This window comes from Nicotiana tomentosiformis, chromosome 9 (genome assembly GCF_000390325.3).
Source record: "Nicotiana tomentosiformis chromosome 9, ASM39032v3, whole genome shotgun sequence".
Taxonomy (NCBI): Eukaryota; Viridiplantae; Streptophyta; class Magnoliopsida; order Solanales; family Solanaceae; genus Nicotiana; species Nicotiana tomentosiformis.
The window spans coordinates 70,972,905-70,992,229 of NC_090820.1; the positions used below are offsets into that span (position 1 = coordinate 70,972,905).

Sequence of the window (19,325 nt, forward strand, 5' to 3'; positions counted from 1 at the left end):
CAACCGGTGCAATCGCAGAGCTGACTTTGGAAGCTTATATCTCGCAATTCATAAGGAATCAAAAAATGTGCAAAACATAAAAGTTGTAGTCGTATGATTATAGGTTCCAGCAAGTTAAACTATGAATTATGTGGACATTTGTACAGAAAGTTATGACGGATTGAATGAAGGCTGGTAGAGCAGTTTCGCCAGAAATTCTGATGCATGCAGCCGACTTTGGGAGCTTATATTTCGCAATGCGTAAGGAATCAGAATAATTGCAAAACACAAAAGTTGTAGTCGGTGGATTCTAGTTTCTATAAAGTTAAACTATTTATCATTTAGACATTTGTACATAAAGTTATGATCAATTGAAGTAAGACTGGTAGAGCTGTTTCTGGTAGACTTTTAATGACGAAAAATGGACTTTTAGTGACGGATTGACATAAACTTAAGGACCAAAACTGTTCATTTCGTTTTGGATTTTTGGTGGGCGATTTTTGGGTGATTTTTACGGGAAAACATTGGGGTAAGTGTTCCTTATCCTATATTGATTATATTTCATGATTCCATACTCATTTACATCATGAATCCGTGAATTTATGGAAGAAAAATCAAGATTTTTGTAAAATCTTCCAAAAACGAAAATTTAAGATTTGGAGGTCGAGTTGTTATCGGATTTTGGTAAAATTGGTATGGGTGGACTCGTAATTGAATGGGTTGTCGGATTTTATAAGTTTCGCCAGATTCTGAGATGTGGCCCCCACGGACAAAATTTGAGCTAATTTCGGATTTTTAAAGAAAATATAATATTTTCTTATGAAATTGATTACTATAATTTTTGTTGACTGTATCGAATTAATTATGACTAGATACGAGTCGATCAGAGTCAGAAAATCGAGGAAAAAGCATAATACTTGATTAAATTGGAGCAAATCGAGGTAAGTGACTTGTCTAACCTTGTGTGGGAGAAATTTCCCCTAGGATTGGTATTGATGTGATTATTAAAATATGTTGAAAGTCGTGTGCACGAGGTGACGAGTGTGTACACGGGTTAAATTGCGAAAGATTATATTTTTAAATTGTGTAGATCACTGTTGCGCATTTATTAAATTATTTTATCTTGTTATATTCTTCATCATTGATGTGAGATATATACTTCAAATTTGTTTGATCTTTTCTTACTAATTGTTTTACCTGTTTAGTTGAAACTTGGTTTCTTTTATTCTGTGCATTATTTGAAGGTTGATTTTCTTTAAATTAAATATTATTAATATGAAGTATTTGACATTTTTAAACTTGATATTGAAGCAACGTAGTAAAGATTTTGAAATATTATTTTCCTAAATTATTTACTCCTGAATATTTTTATACTCATTGTGAGGGAGACGTGAGCTCTTTATTGTGGAAGAATATTATTGATGAATTATTTTGACATGAGCCGTGAGCTCTTTATTGTGGCAAACTATTATTGATGATTTATTTTGGCATGAGCCGTGAGCTCTTTATTGTGGAAAAATATTGTTGTTGAATTATTTTGGCAAGTTAAATTATTTGAGCACTTGAGGTGCAAATTGTGATATTGATACGCATGCGGTGGTATAAAACGCATGCGGTGAGATAAGGGTGGCTTGATACGCGTGGCTAGTAGGGGAACTACTAGAAGTCATGCGGTGTGATAAGGGTGGCTAAAACGCGGGATGCTATTTCGAAAAAAATGTTTTCTTTAAATAAATTGTGAAGGCTCCCGCGGTGATATAAGAAAATGAGATATTGTGAATTTATTTATGATTTGGGACTACGAGGCGGTACCTCGGGAGTGCCTTTGTTGATATTGATTTATGGCTGTAGTTGCCTTTGATTATTATTGTGATTTTCATAAAGTTGAAGGAAATTCTCTTTTGATTTCCACGAGATATTATTTGTAATTATTTGGTGTCATTAAATGTGACATACTATTTGATTCATTTTCAATGTCATTTTATTTTACTACATTGATAAACATTTTACCATGTTATTATTATATTCTAGTAGGGCCTCACCTGACCTCGTCACTACTCTACCGAGGTTAGGCTTGGCACTTACTGGGTACCGCTGTGGTGTACTCATACTACGTTTCTGCACATCTTTTTGTGCAGATCCAGGTACATTTTACCAGCCTAGACGTCATTGAGTTACCTGCGCACGGAGACTTCGAGGTATATCTGCCAGCGTCCGCAGACTCCGGAGTCCCCTTCTATCATTTTATGTTGCTTCCTTATATTTTATCTAGACCTTGACATATAGAGACATTAAGAATAAATTCTTAGAAGCTTGTGACTTATTTCTACCGGGTTTTGGGAGTTGAAATTATTTGAATTGTAGTTTATTTATTTCAGATATTTATTATTATTCCGCATTGATAGGCTTACCTAGTCTTAGAGACTAGGTGCCATCACGACATCCTACGGAGGGAATTTGGGGTCGTGACACTTCCCAAGTCTATCCCTAAAAGAATCCGACCCTGTGGTCCTAGCGCTTCGTGTTCTTATATATATACATACACACACAAACACACTTCACTATAATACTTTAACTATATATATATATATAGCTTGTTATAGTATATGTTAGTGTGTGTATATATAGCTTGTTAAAGTTTGACCATGTTTGACCTATTAATTTAACTCGTTTACTTAATACTAATAGCTTCTTTCGTTTATTTAATTTGTGATCCATATATATATATGTCAAAGATGTTTAGTATTAATTCTTTTATTTTTCATTCATTCATCACTAATAATGCATGGCATAGCCAGATTAATCGATATAAGTCGAGACGTTTTGTTTTTACTATTAGTCGATATAGGTCAAACGTTTTATTTTTAATATTCATCGATACATCTAAGTAAGTTATAAGTCGATGAATCAATTTACAAATAGCATGTTATATATAGTATATGTTAGTGTATTCATTATTTGTATTACAAAAGTGTTAACGAATTACATTTATATTATTTAGATAGTAAATATAAAAGTAATTCGAAAGTTTAATCAATGTTGACGTAATAACCGACCAACTTTGGTCGGTTATTTTGCAGAAAATAACAATTACTGACCAAAGTTGGTCGGTAAATGCTTCCCCTACATTAACCGACCAACGTTGGTCGGTAATTTTAAATATAAATTCTTAAATATTATAAAATATTTTAAATAATAAAATAATTATTAAAATTTAAAAAATTGGATCCAGATTACCGACCAACGTTGGTCGGTAATCCAAAATTTTCTTGTCTGACCAACTGGGTCTATTCGTTGACCAATTTACCGACCAACGTTGGTCGGTATTTAGTTTTAAAAAAATGTATTTTTTTTTCCCCAGTTTCCGTCCAACCTAGACGGTTTTTGATCGCTTTTTTTAACCGACCAACGTTGGTAGAAAATAATTGGTCGATTTTTAGCAGATTTTTAGTAGTGGTATAACATGGCCCCGGGGGTACTATGTATACCATGTTAAGAATGGACTAGTTAGGATGAACTCGGGCGCAGCCCGAGCCCAACAGCCATTGTCGAAGCTGCACAGTTTTCCTTTGTGTTGTACGATTATTTGGGGTACATAATTTTTAAAAGAATTTGCTACTTCATCTTAATTGTTGCCAAAGTGTAACTGTAAGTTCAAATATGGTTAGACTGTTCAGTATTATCCAAAATAAATTATGTGTGTCTGTGGCATTAAAATATGTAAATGTGGTTCATAACAAGTGTAGAAAAATACACTTGACAGAATAAAATATATAGCTCTTTGGATAAGCAAAAGCAGAATGTACAAGATGACTGATCTTGTAGATATATACAAATCTATAGGAGACGTAGTAGTAGTTACATCGAGCAGCATATACAATTTCATTGACCCTGCTTTAGGCACAGACACTCTTTGACTCCAGCTCTGGAAATGCAAGGTAGTGGTAATTGAATCAAGGAATATTCTTGCAAAACAAACAAGATAGCAGTAATCTAGCTTCATGGGATGTGCTCTTCCATTGCTAACATATTGTTGGCAAAAGTTAATATAAAGTTGAATTTGCAGCTATTCGGTAAGAAACACACTCACAATGACATTAACCTGCAATGCTTGAGCACTGCAATCGTGAAAGTGGCTTCAAAATTTGTTCCTTCGATAAGGTTCTGTCTTATCTTCCTTGAAGTTTATAAAACCTGGTTTGAACACTATCAATAAGACAAGAAATCTGCTAGAAAACATACAAGACAATATAGCTCATAAGAAGTTCAGCCCAAATTCTTACAGTGAAGGATCTAACTTTTAATTGACAGCAAAATCTTTACAAGTATATCAAAGATAACAACATCACCTGCGAATCTGTTAGACGCAAGCCTGTAATAATATTTTATTTATTTAAATTATTTATAGGTAAATTTATTGCTCAGCGCCACTTGCAGCACTGTAAAAATGATTTTACATCCATAAGGTTACCAATCGTCTTCAATATAAACATGGACGTTACAGAGTTGAGCTTAGGATGTAAAGAGGAGCTCACAGTTCCTTTAGATTTCGACGATGTGTCATCTATGGTTTTTCTAACGAAAAAGTAATGCATGAAAGAAACTACTCCATGTAAGTAATTTGCTATAAATGCAACTCGAGGCTTCTGTAAAAAAAAGTGAGATCACATTATATTTTCTATGGTTCACGGAGTAGTCCACCTGATACCATGATATACCGACGCCATTGATCACAGTCGACAAATATCATATAAAACCAAAAAGAAAGAAAATTCTGATCGGAAATTTCACTAATTCAGTAAAAGCAGCATTCTGATTTCATAACGAATATCAGTAGATGTACCATCACAATATCATGAAAGTAATAGCAAAAATATGCAACAGTATAGTTAAAAAAGGAAATCAGACCTCCGGAAACAAAGAGAAGCTGAAAGTTGTAATAATGAACGCCCCGGACGGGGCCATTGTGCTCCTGGAATCGATTAATGATAGTTCCCATCTGTTAATCCCAAAGCTGGGTCACAGCAGCATGAAGGCTAGCTAAGATCCATGGCCTTTTTCTGTGAAACACTGAGTCCTTTAACTCGATTACTCTTCGTGTCCAACTTCCTATGCAGCTTCCTCTCGAACTCCAGATAAAACTCCGTATACATATTTCAACAAGTTGCTCTATTTCCACACACACAATGACACTGCAATTAATCAAAAGTAAATGTAAAACAAGAATTTTGACATGCGTGTCAAACGTTAACTGAATTTAGTGATAAAAAAATCAAATCTGAAAGCTACTCGTCGTCTCCAACTTCGTAAACATCTCAAGGTTAGGGTTTAGTTTGAGTGCATGCTTACAAACACAAACTGAATGTTCAAGTTCTTTGAGCTGATGTAGAAGTACAATGCCTTTTCAACTCACCTTCATACCGTCAAATAATTAATCAAGAAAAGCTCATCTCTGTCAAGCAAATTTGAGGAATTTATTTTTCGTATATGTGATCATTGAAAATTTAGTTAACATGCAAATTGTCAGGTACCAAACTATGATAATTTTAGCTAACAATAGTTAATAGTTTTGATCGTAGAATTAGTTAACAAGCAATATATTTATTACTCAACGATGTGTGTCAGTTAAACGAAAAGAGAGCAGAACGAAGAAGATTCATAATAAATACACATGGTCAGGGTAAGTGAAGTTCATGTTTTCACCATAGAAAAAAGAAGTCCAAGAAATTCGAAGATAAAGCGGAAAGAGAAATTTTCTCTGGCATCTAAAGGGCAAAGCCTGAAATAAAATATTAATACTAAGCAGCGGAAAAAAGAGCACGGATAAGAAAAACCTATACCTGAGAATTACGCAGGAATAAATCGCGGACAACAAAAAATAATAACAGAAGTGGGCTGACCAGAAGTGCAGAAAATGCAAATGAACTATATAAACTGCAGATACATGATTCGAAAGAATTGAGATGTACATTGAGTATCGAATGGAGAGAAGTAGCTATGCCTTTCTAGCTGATAAAACAGGGAAATGAACATGTCTAGCTAGCAATACACATAAATCTAAAGATGCCCAGTGCAACAAGATCCTAGCAGTGATCACTTGAGTTGAATAATAAAACTTCTACTTCTAATTGACAGTAAAACCTTCTCCGTTATCTGGGTGTGACCGGTTGTGCTATATGTTGAGTTACTATTAAACTATTGATACATTTTCTGTTTATAGCACATGGTAAAACCTCTCTAAACAGTAAAACATAAACAACAAACAAATGGTTCTTCAAGTATTTCAGTTACACCCTATGATTAGTTCGAAACATTAAACGAAAAATAAATTTATTCTATGATCGCAAGTAGTAAACTTACCTGCTAAAAAAGGATAATGCTAACTAAAAAATAGAAATAGATACAAAAGAATTAGTCTATAATTCCCAATGAAGAAAATAAAAAAAGATGTAAATCTGATGTATGTGGATGGTTTCTTTACTAATTTACATTCACAAGAATTATTCGAATTTCGTCAGAGGTTGAATAATATATCAAAAAAGTTAAAATTATAATAAAACAAACAGTTTTGAAAATACCTCAACAACAATGCTGGAGACAATGTTCCGATTCTCTGAATTACAGAATTGCAGAAGCACGGGGATCTTGGGCCATTCAGAAAATCTATTTATACACATATTTTCTATGCTGGGCAGCTGCTCATGTTCACAAAGAACTCTATTCCTTGTCAGATTATTCATGTGAGTAATTATTTTTATTCCACAATGCCATCCATTTTTACCATACGAAAACAATAAGGGATACTGCAAAGGATCATAATAGTCGTAGTAATAATTTACTAATTGAGCTCTATTACTATGGGTATAAATTCGTATATGTGGTGCAGAAATAGTATTTCCAGAATTTTCTTTTCCAGAATTTTCTTTCCATATTGCTGCAATCTCTGATGCACTGGGTAAGTTATATGTTCGTTGGCCTAAGGTTGAGTCACATCTAAGTGCAATATAGAAATCTGCTAACTTCGGAACATTTAAGAGAGATCGTAGGAAAACAGTGTATGAATTGACTTTTAATATGCCCATCAACTTTTGCACTATTGATTCGTTAACTCTTGATGAATAAGCCATTCTGTTGGCTAGTTCGTTATCACGATCATAAAAGTATAATTGTAAATTCTTTGGTTTTTCGTTAGAAGGAACCAAATCATCTATGAAATGATACATCTGTCCCTGAACTCTAAATGTGTAAATACCACAGTTTCTTTTTGCCAACTCTTTATCGTACTTTACACCAAGTGAAGTAAATATAAACATATTATTGTACGTTCTAATGTAAGTTTGGAAATATTCGGATTCTTCCGTGTTTTCAAAGTATAGCTTTGATAATTCAATTGGCATTTTATATGCGGTTAGCCTTATTGAACCACTGCCACAACAAAATGTTGGAGGTTCGTATTCGAACCTTTTTGCAGCACAATATTGGCAGTTTGCAACTTTTTTCAGAGAAACATACGCATCTCGTTGCTCCCTAGTGGCAAGACAGATGTTTTTGGCGTGGGTATGACCTGAATGTTGAAGAACTACCATTAGAAGAGGAGGAGGTTGGAAGGCACACTAATTGTAGAAATTATTTGTAAGACGTAGTTTGTGCAAACCTTTAGTTGGAACTGTGCTTAAGGTCGAAACACAGTGGTCAGATGTACCCGATGTGCATCCTTATATGCAAACAGTCAGAGATAACGATAATGTGCAACCATTATGGCACGCTGGGGAAAAAAAATATAAAGGGTAAGCTTACCTATTTCTGGAATGACAAGAGGATTGCATATATATTTTCCTTTTTCCATATTATCGCGGGATGTAGTTGCACAAAGTTGATGGCTAGCAATTGTTAGAGAAATAGTCAAGAGCTTTAAATGTGTACACTAAAGCTTTAATAACTGAAAAACAGAGCGTATGAGCACAAAATATTTTCAATGTTTTACTTACACACACATATAAGACAACTAAGGTGTCAAACACATTCTACCAAGGAAAAACGAAAGACTACTTTATCAATATGTATGGTACAATGAGTACAACATTATAACCTTTTTCAAGAAGGGCATGAGGTTCTCGTATGGTAAGCGCAGTTTGTTTTGGGAATCCAGCTTTGTATAAAGATGATGTTGCCTGCTCTGAGACAGCAACAATTGCACTTTCAGTAAGGTTATGCCTTGCAGTGTCTTGTTTTCTCATACGCCGTGATAACAGTAACGCATCCCTTCTAGTAGGAGATATTTGGTTGTATGTATCGCGACGTTTGAGTTGCATTGCAGCCTTCCTTTTTTCTCCATGTAGACAGTTATCCGGTTTTTTGGAATCCATCAGTTATGCAAGTTCAAGTTCCTTTTATACCTGTAGATATTTGCAGCAACAATACTTCATGAAATGTTTGGAAAACACATATTATATTTTATGGTTAAAAAAGTGACCAAAAATGCAAATGTAATTTCATGGGCAGGATTAAATGTTAACCTTTATCATGAGTACTCTATTATAAAAAAAAAAACCATTCACAGGTAATGGCTGTCAACAGTTATAGTAGCTAAAATCACAGAAAAAACGTGCTTAAACTTGTGCATCATATAAGCATATTTCTTGTTGAGGAGAATGGCTAAAGACTCATTCAGCCAAAAAGGGAATTTCTAGACCAAAGCTGGGAATTATCTCATGGGTACAATTTTCAGAAGTGGTTGTACCCAAAAAACATTGGCCCGACCAAGAATCCTTGGTTATCCTATTTTCCTCTACCCAGTATTTGATTGGAATACTCCATCTTCCGCTTGTTCAATTCAACACTAATTGCCAAATAAATACAATGTTATTATCCAAAATAACTTTAGAGTTAGCAGACAGTTTTACCGACTACCTAGAGAAGTATTATTCGTGCTTAATCACTTGCTTATCCCCATCATTACCTCTGTATCCCGATCCGTAAATCCGCCAAATAAATAAAAAATTTACAACCGCAGATCCCTTGAGGACGAAGTGGTTTTAAACAGAAGGGGAAAATGGAAATAACACAGTAAAAACTGAACTCACCCAAAAATGGTCGGCTAGAAATCTGGCAACACCAAGAAAAACCAAAAGCGAAAGTATAAACTGAGACACGAAAGAAAGTGTAAGCCCAATGAAGACTGTACATGAGGAAACGTAAAATCTTTTGTTTGCCCACCGTTTACTCAAAAGCGAAAACATGACGTGCCCTACTCTCAGACTGTGAGGCATGTGAAGCAGCAGACAGAGCAATTTGGTAAAGTTGATGATAGTGTTGAACCCAGCGGCGGCCTTGACATGTTATTGTTAAAGAAAGACCCAAAATGAAACCGAAAAGACGATTAAGCCCTCAAGCATACAGGCAGGCATGTTGACCTGCTGCGTGCTTATGCCGCTTTATTAGATAGTAGAAAGATGGAATTTTGTTCCTTGAGCTAACAAAATGATCATTAGTTGATTTTCATTTTTATATACAAAAATCACTCTACAGGTGATTCTAATACGTGAACCGTGGGGGGTGGGATGGGGGCACCTTAATACAATTATTAGTATTATTAGTATATAATACTTCTTTCGGTCCACTTTAATTAATTTTTTGATCATTTTTTATAATCCACTATATTTGATTTTTTTAAATATCAAAAAGGAATTAATTTTTTTCTTCAAAATTGTCCTTGGAGTAAGTCCACTATATTTGATTTTTTCAAATATCAAAAAGAAATTAATTGTTTTTTCCAAAATTATCCTTGAAATAAAGAGCTTAAAAATATTTATTATTTTCGATAAATAAATTAAAATTAATATAATTAATTTTATTATTCATTAATATTAAATATAAAAATATTTAATTAAAGTAAACCGGAGGAACAACATTTAATGAATTGGTCTTAGAATGTTGAAAGCAGTTATCGTGATATTCACCAAGCATTTCGGGCAAGGACGTGTCGCGTCCAAAGGAGCATCCAAAATTGAGCTGCCAAGCATGCAAAAGCAGTGAAGTGCAGCCTCGTCCGGCAATCAATCTATATAGAATAGGAAAAGTAAATCAACGTGATAATATCAATTATCACAATAAAAATTTAATAAGTATCAAATTTTAAGATAAAATTAGTTAGATTAGTTAATAATTAACTATTCTTTTTTAATTTAAATTAAAAATAATTAAATATCAATATATTTTTAAGAAAATTATTATACTATAAAAAAAATATTGGTAGGTGTTTTTTATAAAAATAATAAAAGGTTTATCTTTTTATACTTTTGATGAGTTCAAAATTATAATTTAGTAAAAGAATATTACATTATCTAAATTTTCAGTGAAGTACAAAACGAGAAAACTAATAAAATATTACAGTAGAAAAGAATGTACGAAAAGAGAGTGATAAAGATAATTTTATAATATTTATATTATGAATTAGTTAATTAATAAAAGATAAATAAATAACACTCAAGAAAATAATTGATACAACAACAACAACAACCCAGTATAATCCCACTAGTGGGATCTGGAGAGGGTAGTGTGTACGCAGACCTTACCCCTACTCTGAAGTAGAGAGGCTGTTTCCAATAGAAACTCGGAAACCTCCCTCCAAGAACTCCCCACCTTGCTCTTGGGGTGACTCGAACTCACAACCTCTTGGTTGGAAGTGGAGGGTGCTTACCACTAGAGCAACCCACTCTTGTCAAGAAAATAATTGATAAATTTAGACAATAGAAGAATTTTGAACAGTATAACATAAGTTTAAAAAAAATAAAAATATTTTCAGAGAAAGAAAATATATATCTATATTATATTAAAAGAAAAGTAGTATCAAAATATTAATCCAATTGACAAGTTAATAAAAAGTCATATTAGTAAATGTATAGTACTAAATACTTGCTAATTTAATAATACTAAAGATTAAATAAGGAACAAACAATTTATTTGATTACTATATAATGTGTATTCTTTGATTTTGTATAGATTTTGTTATATTTCTGTACACTATATTAAATAATAAAATAATAACTAATATTTATTAAAATAATATGATATATTCAATCATAATTTTATAAGATTAATATTTTACCAAATTATTTGCATGTCGCGCGAGTTCTAACACTAGTCTGAAAGAATAGGGGCGCTCGATGTGCATGTATCGCATCCCCTGCGGCGAGTTTCACTAAAGCCTTTTAAATGCTAATTGAGGAGAGAAACTGAGACTATTATTATTTTAAAGCTCCGTTTTGAAGGGTTAGAGAAAAGGACAAGCTCTACATCATAAAACTTTATTGAGATGAGATTTAATGCCCTCTTTGATAAATTTGGTAATTTAACTCAATCTCCTAACTTAACAACTACATGGAATATATAGATTTTTTCAAGAAAATCTTTAGAGTGTTTCAATAACTCTATGTCTTGAAAATTTTAGAGTTTGACAAAAAGGTTACTACATCACTCCAATCTTATATATTTATGAAGAATGATTTGTATTTAAACATCCATTATGGACCCTAGAAAACTAGTCCTCAAATTGGAAAGTTTGTTGGTTGGGAAAATAACCGACTATATTTCATAACTCAATTAATGAGTGACTTAGAGCTATAACGTAAATATCGACTTCAAATGGTGAAATATAAAATTTTGGAGAATTTTGAGAACAATGCCTAAGTGTTGGGCATTTAGTTAGTAGAGTTGTATCGTAATGACTTGGTTGATGAATATAAGATCATTACGTGGATATCGTCTTGTTGGCAACATCTGAAAAGTTTAATCAAATTGGAGCGTCATCGTATTATTTTGGAGCTTGAAGTTGAGGTAAGTTGATTAATACTTACTCTTCTTGATTGACATGATTTTCTCTAAAATGCTGTTTTGAATTAATACGTGAGATTGTTCATAAATATTTCTCTGCTTGTGGAGACAAGCGGGTAAGGATATCACCATGTGTTTTGAGTTATGTTGCATATGTTGTGTCATGTTGTTCTATAAAAATATTATTTTTCAAAAACTTATTGGCAAGTGACACTTGAGGTAAATGTTATAAGTTTTATTAAAAAATTATGTTGATAATAAAGAGATTAAATGTTTGAGTTCTATTGTTATCATTTTCATAAAATGAGTACTGTAACATTTTAAAAAACTTTAACACTTTGATATAGCACTTGTTAAATGTTTATGGATTAAAATTTTATTTTATTAATTGTTTTAATATGAAATGAGAAAAGATTTTATTTGATTTTTGTTCAAATGGTTACATTGATTATGAATACTGTGATTTGATAAATAGATCCTTTGAGGCTATTAGGCTATGAATCTATTTTTGGAATATCAAATATTCTGGAAGTTACTAGTAAAGACCACCGAGATTGATCTAAATTTTTATAGTCGATACCATAGAACTAAACGTGCCGGTATAGGCATATATTCCAAGGCTAAGCTGAGGTTTGTAGGATAAATCTCCCCAAGAGGGACAAATATGTTATATTACCATGGCCGAGTCGATTCGAACGACACTACGATGAAACGATCTGAGCAAGTAGGATATTATACTTGCCTCTAGGTTGATCACCTTGTTCACCTTGATCTTACATCAGTATCAGTATAATACTCATGTTGAAAGGTAAAAGAGAATTTTCTTATGTTTAGGCCAAAGGAGTCGAAAGTGATTTCAATAGCTTAATTAAATTGAAATGGCTTTGTATGATTTTTATTAAAATCATGGATTAATATAAATATTTTAAAAGTTTATATCATGATTTATATTTTACTTGTCTTTTTATTTAAAATGATAAAGAACATGATTGTTATAATTATTTACTGATTCATATCAAATGTTGGTTGCATTATTTTTTTAAAGCCTTGTCCGAGAAACTTGAGTTGAGAGAGTTTATGATATACTCAGCCCCTGAGGGCCTCCCTCAAGAGGCTTGCTCTTTATACATGTTTCAAGATGAGGTGTGATTCGTGATGCTCGGATAGTGCTAGGATGACTTTCTTCTCGAGGTATATGATGAGACACCTCTTCTATTTTGTGGTAGATGTCATGTTGTTCCCTACTTTCTTTTAAATCGGGAATTGTCCTAAGTATTTATTTGATTCCCATGTCTTAAAGATTCCATAGACAGTTCTCATTCTTCTTAGGTTGTAATTTATAGTTATTCATATGGCATGCATGAAGGAAATATTATTATCTTTATGTATTTTTTATTATTGAAAATGGTTAATCTATTGTGTTTAATGCGATGTTTCTAATCATTAAAAATGTTCATGTTCTCAAAAAAGCTTTCACATACATCTATATGGGTATTATTATACGAGTTTGTTCACTCGGATCGGGTAGGGTACTGGTGCCATTTATATGCTTTTAGGGCGTGACAAACTTGGTATTAGAGGACTAGGTTCTAATTCGAGTCATAGGAAGTCTATAGAATCGTGTATAGTAGATTTATCCTTATCGGTGTATTATGCGCCACACTTATTGTAACGGCCCTATAGGTTGTTTTGAGTACTAGCTCATTTTATTTTGTGTTTTGAGACTTTTCATAGCTCAATTTAATGATTCATAACTTGCTTGCATGGTCCGTGTCGATTTACAAAAAGTTTATATTTAAAATTTTGAAGAAAATATGATTTTTGACTTTAAATATGATTAGAGTTTACCACAATCAATGTTTTTGCTAAACGACCTCGGATCGGTATTTTGACGATTCCGATAGGTTCATATGATGATTTTGGACTTATACACACATTTGATTGGGGTACCGGGTGACCCGAGGCAGTTTCGACGCATTATTGAAAAAATAAAAATTCAAGTTTTGAACTTAAAAAATTTAAGTTTTAATGATCGATTCTTGATATTTGATGTTATTTTGATGATTTGAGCTTGCGATCGATTTTGTATGATGTTATTTGTAATGACCCGATCGGTCTTTTTGTGTGATTGCGCTCCTTTCTCCTTTTGATGCTTCACACATGTGTGTTCATAGTTTTATGACTTACAAGGTTGATTAGTTTTGTTCCGGGAAGATTTTGGGTTTATTTGGACCCTTTGATTCTTGGCTTAGAAGCCTAAGTTGTGCATATTGACCAATAGTTGGCTTTTGTGAAAATGACCCCAGAACGGTATTTTAATGGCTCTGATAGCTTGTCACGACCCAAAAACCCACCGCAGGCGTCGTGATGGCACCTAATCTCTAAGACTAGGTAAGCTGATTGCTAACAACGAATAGGGAATTTTTTAACAATGATAATTTAAAAAAGATTCTAATATATATACCGAAACAAAAGTGTAATAAGCCTACGCTGTAATAATCATAACAATCTCCCAAGATTTGGTAATACAGAGTCACAAACTCTAGCTCAGTACATGGAAACATCTCAAAGATCGAAATACAATATTGTTTAAATAACAAGCTGACAGTACAATGAAAGGAAAGAATTTCAAGGGACTGCGACGACCAAGCATCTCTACCTTGAATTCTCGTGACCAATATGCTAACTCTGCCCGAGTCTGATATCTCCAATACCTGGCTCTGCATAAAAATGTGTAAAAATATAGTATGAGTACACCACGGTCGGTACCCAGTAAGTATCAAGACTAACCTCGATGGAGTAGTGACGAGGTACAAGTCAAGACACTCACTAGACAAAATAACATGTGCAGTATAGAAGTATAAAGCTAATAATGAAAGCAGAAATCAGTAAATGGAAACAAGAATCAACAAGTGATATAAACAGTAAAGCAATAAGAACAATGTGAAGTATCGTTAAAACCAAATAAGGAACACAAAAGACAACCAATTAATCAAGTCGTTCTAACACAAGTTTCACAATAAAATTACTCTGTGATACCTCATCTCATAATCATAAGTCACGGGTCTCAACCCACCATCATATGCTCACGACACCTTGTGCCCACATTTCAAATCACAACCGCACGGATAACCCACGTGTCAATATCTCAATTCGCCTGGCATGATCACAGGCTCACATTCACAAAACGCCCGGTGTGGTCACAGGCTCACAATCACAATCTGCCCGGCGTGGTAACAGGTTCAATATCAACATGAAAACCGATAATACAAGAACACATGGGCATGATTAATTAATGTCAAGTTTCATACTCATGAGCTAGTATAAGTGGCATGCTACGGTGTATGCTTGTGCGAGTGTAGTATTGTATCCTAAGTCAACAAGTAATATCAAAGACATCAAGTTGCTCATCGAAGAAACACAACAAATCACGTAAGATGTATGACATACACAAGGAAAAGCACACCATCACACGAAAATTACCAATACAATGTCCCCAAGCCATCACATATCATCCCTGACATTGCCACCCTTATCTCTCTGATAGCCACACGTATCACTCCGCCCTGGCAATATCATTAGCCACCCATATCACTTTGTATAATAAACACCTTTATCACTCCGTATAATAGCCACCAGTATCACTCCACCCTGACAATATCATTAGCCACACGTATCACTCTGATAGCCACCCATATCACTCTGTATAATAGCCACCCTTATCGCTCCGCCCGGACAATAACACAATAGCCACCTGTATCACTCCGTACATTCAACAACAGTGAGATGCCACCCTTATGCCCTACATAACAATAACGGCGAAATGCTACCCTTATACTCTACATAACAACAACTAAGCCACACAACAATTCACATGTGCTAACTTCACAAAAACACGACATATCGACTCGTATCGCAAGTGCCCATAGGCCACAACCATTTCAAAGATCCAACAATATCAATATTTTCATAACAAATAGCCCACGGCTCAACGCAATGTGTATAGAATCTCAATAACAACAAAATGAATAGGAAAGTAACACAACAAGGAACAACACCCTCATTTAAGACAACTTTAATTAAAATAGATTAATGACTTTTGATAACCTCAATCTTAATTAATTATTTAAGGATAAACTCAATAGTGAAAGTATTTCTATGAAATGGAAAACTTCGAATTCTAGTGTATGAATAGGCTAATAATGAAAGAGATGGAACGGGCTAGCACTACATCTAAATGCATGAGAATAAACCGACAACAAAAGGATATTATGTAACAACAATTTCCACAAAGAGTAACTCCATAATAAAAGAAATCACAATGATAAAATTGATAACAAATTCAAATAAAGCATATAAAAGCAAACTCGACAAGTAAAGAATGTGACATCTAACGACAGCTTCAAATAAAGCATGTGATAGTAGACATGGTGAATAAAAGATATAACATGTGCTAACAATTCCAAATAAGTACATGAAAGAAGCCTAAGATTCTAAGCCAGTCAAGTTTTCACATATAAGCCTGAGTATGTACTCGTCACATCATGTAGACGGCTTTCACATGACACAAATATCACAAACGACTCAAATCCTAAGGGGTAGTTTCCCACACAAAGTTAGGCATGATACTTACCTCACGAAGCTAAACAGATACTCTAAAATAACTTTCTCGTGTGAAACAATCTCCGGACGGCTCAAATCTGGCCAAAATAACTTAATATCATAAATAAAAACCATAGGAAATAATTCCAGATAATAAAGTTTCGACCTTTAATGAAAACTAAAAAGGCAACCAAAACAGTCAACCAAGAGCCCGCACCTCATAACCCGATAAAATTCACAACATGCAAACACCGATTCCGATACGAGTCCAACCATACCAAAATTATCCAATTCCGACATCAAATCAACTTTCAAATCCTCATTTTATATTTTTGAAAGTTTATACAAAAATTCTTATTTTCTCCCATTCAAATCACTAATTTAATGTTAAAAATAAATATGGAATGATGAAATATAATTAAATCCGGATAAAGAACACTTACCCCAATCCAAAGTGTGAAAATCCTCTTCAAATTCGCCCAAATTCGAGCTCCATAGCTCAAAAATATGATAAAATGACCAAGACCTTCAAAATAGAGTACATTAAACACTCCTCTAGAGGTACCCTTCGCGACTGCGGTCAACAACTTAGCGAAAGCGATTCAAAAATTTTCCAGCACAAAATTTACCCTACGCGATCGCGGCCACTTCCCCGCGATCGCGATGAACAAATTACCATTACCCTTCCCAAACTCTTCTCAGACAGTCTGTAGTTTAATAGCCATAACTTTTTGTAAAAAACTCCAAATGACAAACGGTTTATTTTTCTGAAAACTAGACTCAAAGGGCTACAACTTTAATTTTTAGATCATCTCTAAATTCCTTGTAGATTGCAAGATATAAGCTTCTAAAGTCGGATCAGTGACAACAGAATTTCCTCTACGCGATCGCAAAAATGCTTACGCGATCACGATTCACAGTGCCCAAAAATCAAATTTTCTCTTCGCGAATGCAACCAAAAGTCCACGATCGTGATGCATACCCCTATGGCAAAAAACCAGCAATTAAAAATGGCCTAGAAATCGTCTGAAACCACCCCGAAACTCAGCCGAGCCCCTCGAGACCCGGTCCGAACATACCAATAAGTTCCATAACATAATGCGGACCTGCTCGAGGACTCAAATCACATCAAAAAACATCAAAACTACAAATCGCACCTCAAATCGAACTTAATGAACTTATGAACTTTCAACTTCTACAACTCGCGCCAAATCATATCAAATCAACCCGGAATAACCTCAAATTTTGCATGCAAGTCAAAAATGACATAACAGAGCTATTCATACTCTCGGAATCGCAATCCGAGCCCGATTTTCAAATAGTCAACTCCTGGTCAAACCTTTCAACCTTCCAAACCTTCAACTTTCCAATTTTATGTAATATGCATCAAATCAACCCACGGACCTCCAAATCCAAATTCGGGCATACGTCTAAGTCCAAAATTACCATACGAAGCTATTGGAATCATCAAAATACCATTGCGGAGTCGTCTACACAAAAGTGAAACTTCGGTCAACTCTTACCGATTAAGCTTCTAAGACAAGAATCATCCTTCCAAATCAATCCCGAATCATCCGAAAACCAAACTCGACCACACACGTAAGTCATAATACATAACACGAAGCAACTCAAGACCTTAAGCCACCGAACGGGGCGCTAATTCTCAAAATGACCGATTAGGTCATTAGATAGCTCCGTCTCGTGATTTTTGACTTGGGCGTATGCCCGAAATCGAATTTGGAAGTCCGTAGGTTGATTTGTGTTATTTTGCCGAAATTTGACAATTTAAAGTTGAAAAGTTTGACTGTAGGTTGACTTTTGGCTATCGGGTCGGAATGTGATTTTGGAACTTGGAATAGGTTCGTTATGCTATTTAGAACTTGTCTGCAAAATTTGGTGCTATTTGGATTTCAATTGATAGGATTTAGACGCTTAGTTGCAATTCTAGAAATTCTTGAAATTTACTTTGAAATTCATGTGTTTTGGTGTCTGATTCATAGTTGTAGATGTTATTTTTGTGTTTTGATCGCGCGAGCGAGTTCGTTTGATGGTTTTAGACTTGTGTGGATGTTTGGTTTGGAGCCCTGAGGGCTCGGATGAGTTTCAGGCATGTTTTGGACTGGAAATGGAATTGTTGGTGTGTTGGTGCTCTGTTATCGCAATTGCGAGCACCAACCTCGCCATTGCGAAGGTGGCAGGGGGTGATCAGATGTCGCAACTGCGATTGACCCTTTCGCAATTGCGAAGTCAGCATGCTTGGGGCTTGGGTCGCTTTTGCGAATATTTGTAATTGAAATATATTACTTGTAATTGAAGTTTTTATTTCGTGAAATATCTTATTGTTGAGTTATTGGTGTTGAAGTTGAGAAAGTCGTTATCACATTGAGGCGAAGTTGTTAATTATTGAGATATATTTCTTGTTGAGCTATTCACTTTTATTTTGTTATTGTTGAGATTCTTGCATACCTTGTGGTTGAGCCATTGGCTATTTGTTGTGGAAACATTAATATATCTTTTGGCAAGTTGTGGCATATGGGAACTTATGGTACGAGCTGTGATTATATTGTGATATTGATACGCATGCGGTGGTATAAGGCATGGGATTGATACCCATATGGTGAGATAAAGTGGACTTGATACGCGTGTTGCTATTAGGGAAACTGCTTGAAGCCACGTGGTGTGATAAGGTGGGTTCAAACGCGGGTAGCTATTTCGGGAAAAATGATTTTAAAAAAAATAAATGTAAGGCTTCCGCGGTGATATAAAGAAATATTTTAATTGAAATTATGAAAAGTGAATACGAGGCAATACCTCGGTTGTGATACTTGTTATATACGAGGCGGTACCTCATTTGTGGTTCTTGTTGTTTATCTCATGTTGTAAAGAGTTATTGGTGGAACATTTCTTGTTGC

At 34.3% G+C, this 19,325-nt stretch overlaps 1 protein-coding gene across 10 annotated transcripts; it reads right to left on the reverse strand.

Moving 5' to 3' along the window:
* Positions 1-3,735: 3,735 nt before the first annotated feature.
* Positions 3,736-9,285, reverse strand: LOC104121279 (uncharacterized). Of its 10 annotated transcripts, none has more exons than XR_011410901.1 (7): positions 9,196-9,285; positions 9,063-9,122; positions 7,777-8,375; positions 7,634-7,693; positions 6,558-7,543; positions 4,888-5,171; positions 3,736-4,173 (listed from the first exon to the last, which is right to left on the reverse strand). XR_011410901.1 is itself a non-coding variant. In XM_070185614.1 (5 exons), the coding sequence occupies exons 2-5, from the start codon at positions 7,823-7,825 to the stop codon at positions 5,136-5,138; spliced, it is 1,131 nt and encodes a 376-aa protein (XP_070041715.1). In that variant the 5' UTR covers positions 7,826-8,375; positions 9,063-9,174; the 3' UTR covers positions 3,736-5,135. The 10 variants fall into 10 exon arrangements, 1 of the variants encoding a protein (XP_070041715.1); XR_011410902.1 differs by lacking the exon at positions 9,196-9,285 and having other exon boundaries at positions 3,736-4,001; positions 4,082-4,173; positions 9,063-9,174; XR_011410905.1 differs by lacking the exon at positions 9,196-9,285 and having other exon boundaries at positions 3,736-3,904; positions 4,070-4,173; positions 9,063-9,174.
* Between the last annotated feature and the right edge of the window lie 10,040 nt (positions 9,286-19,325).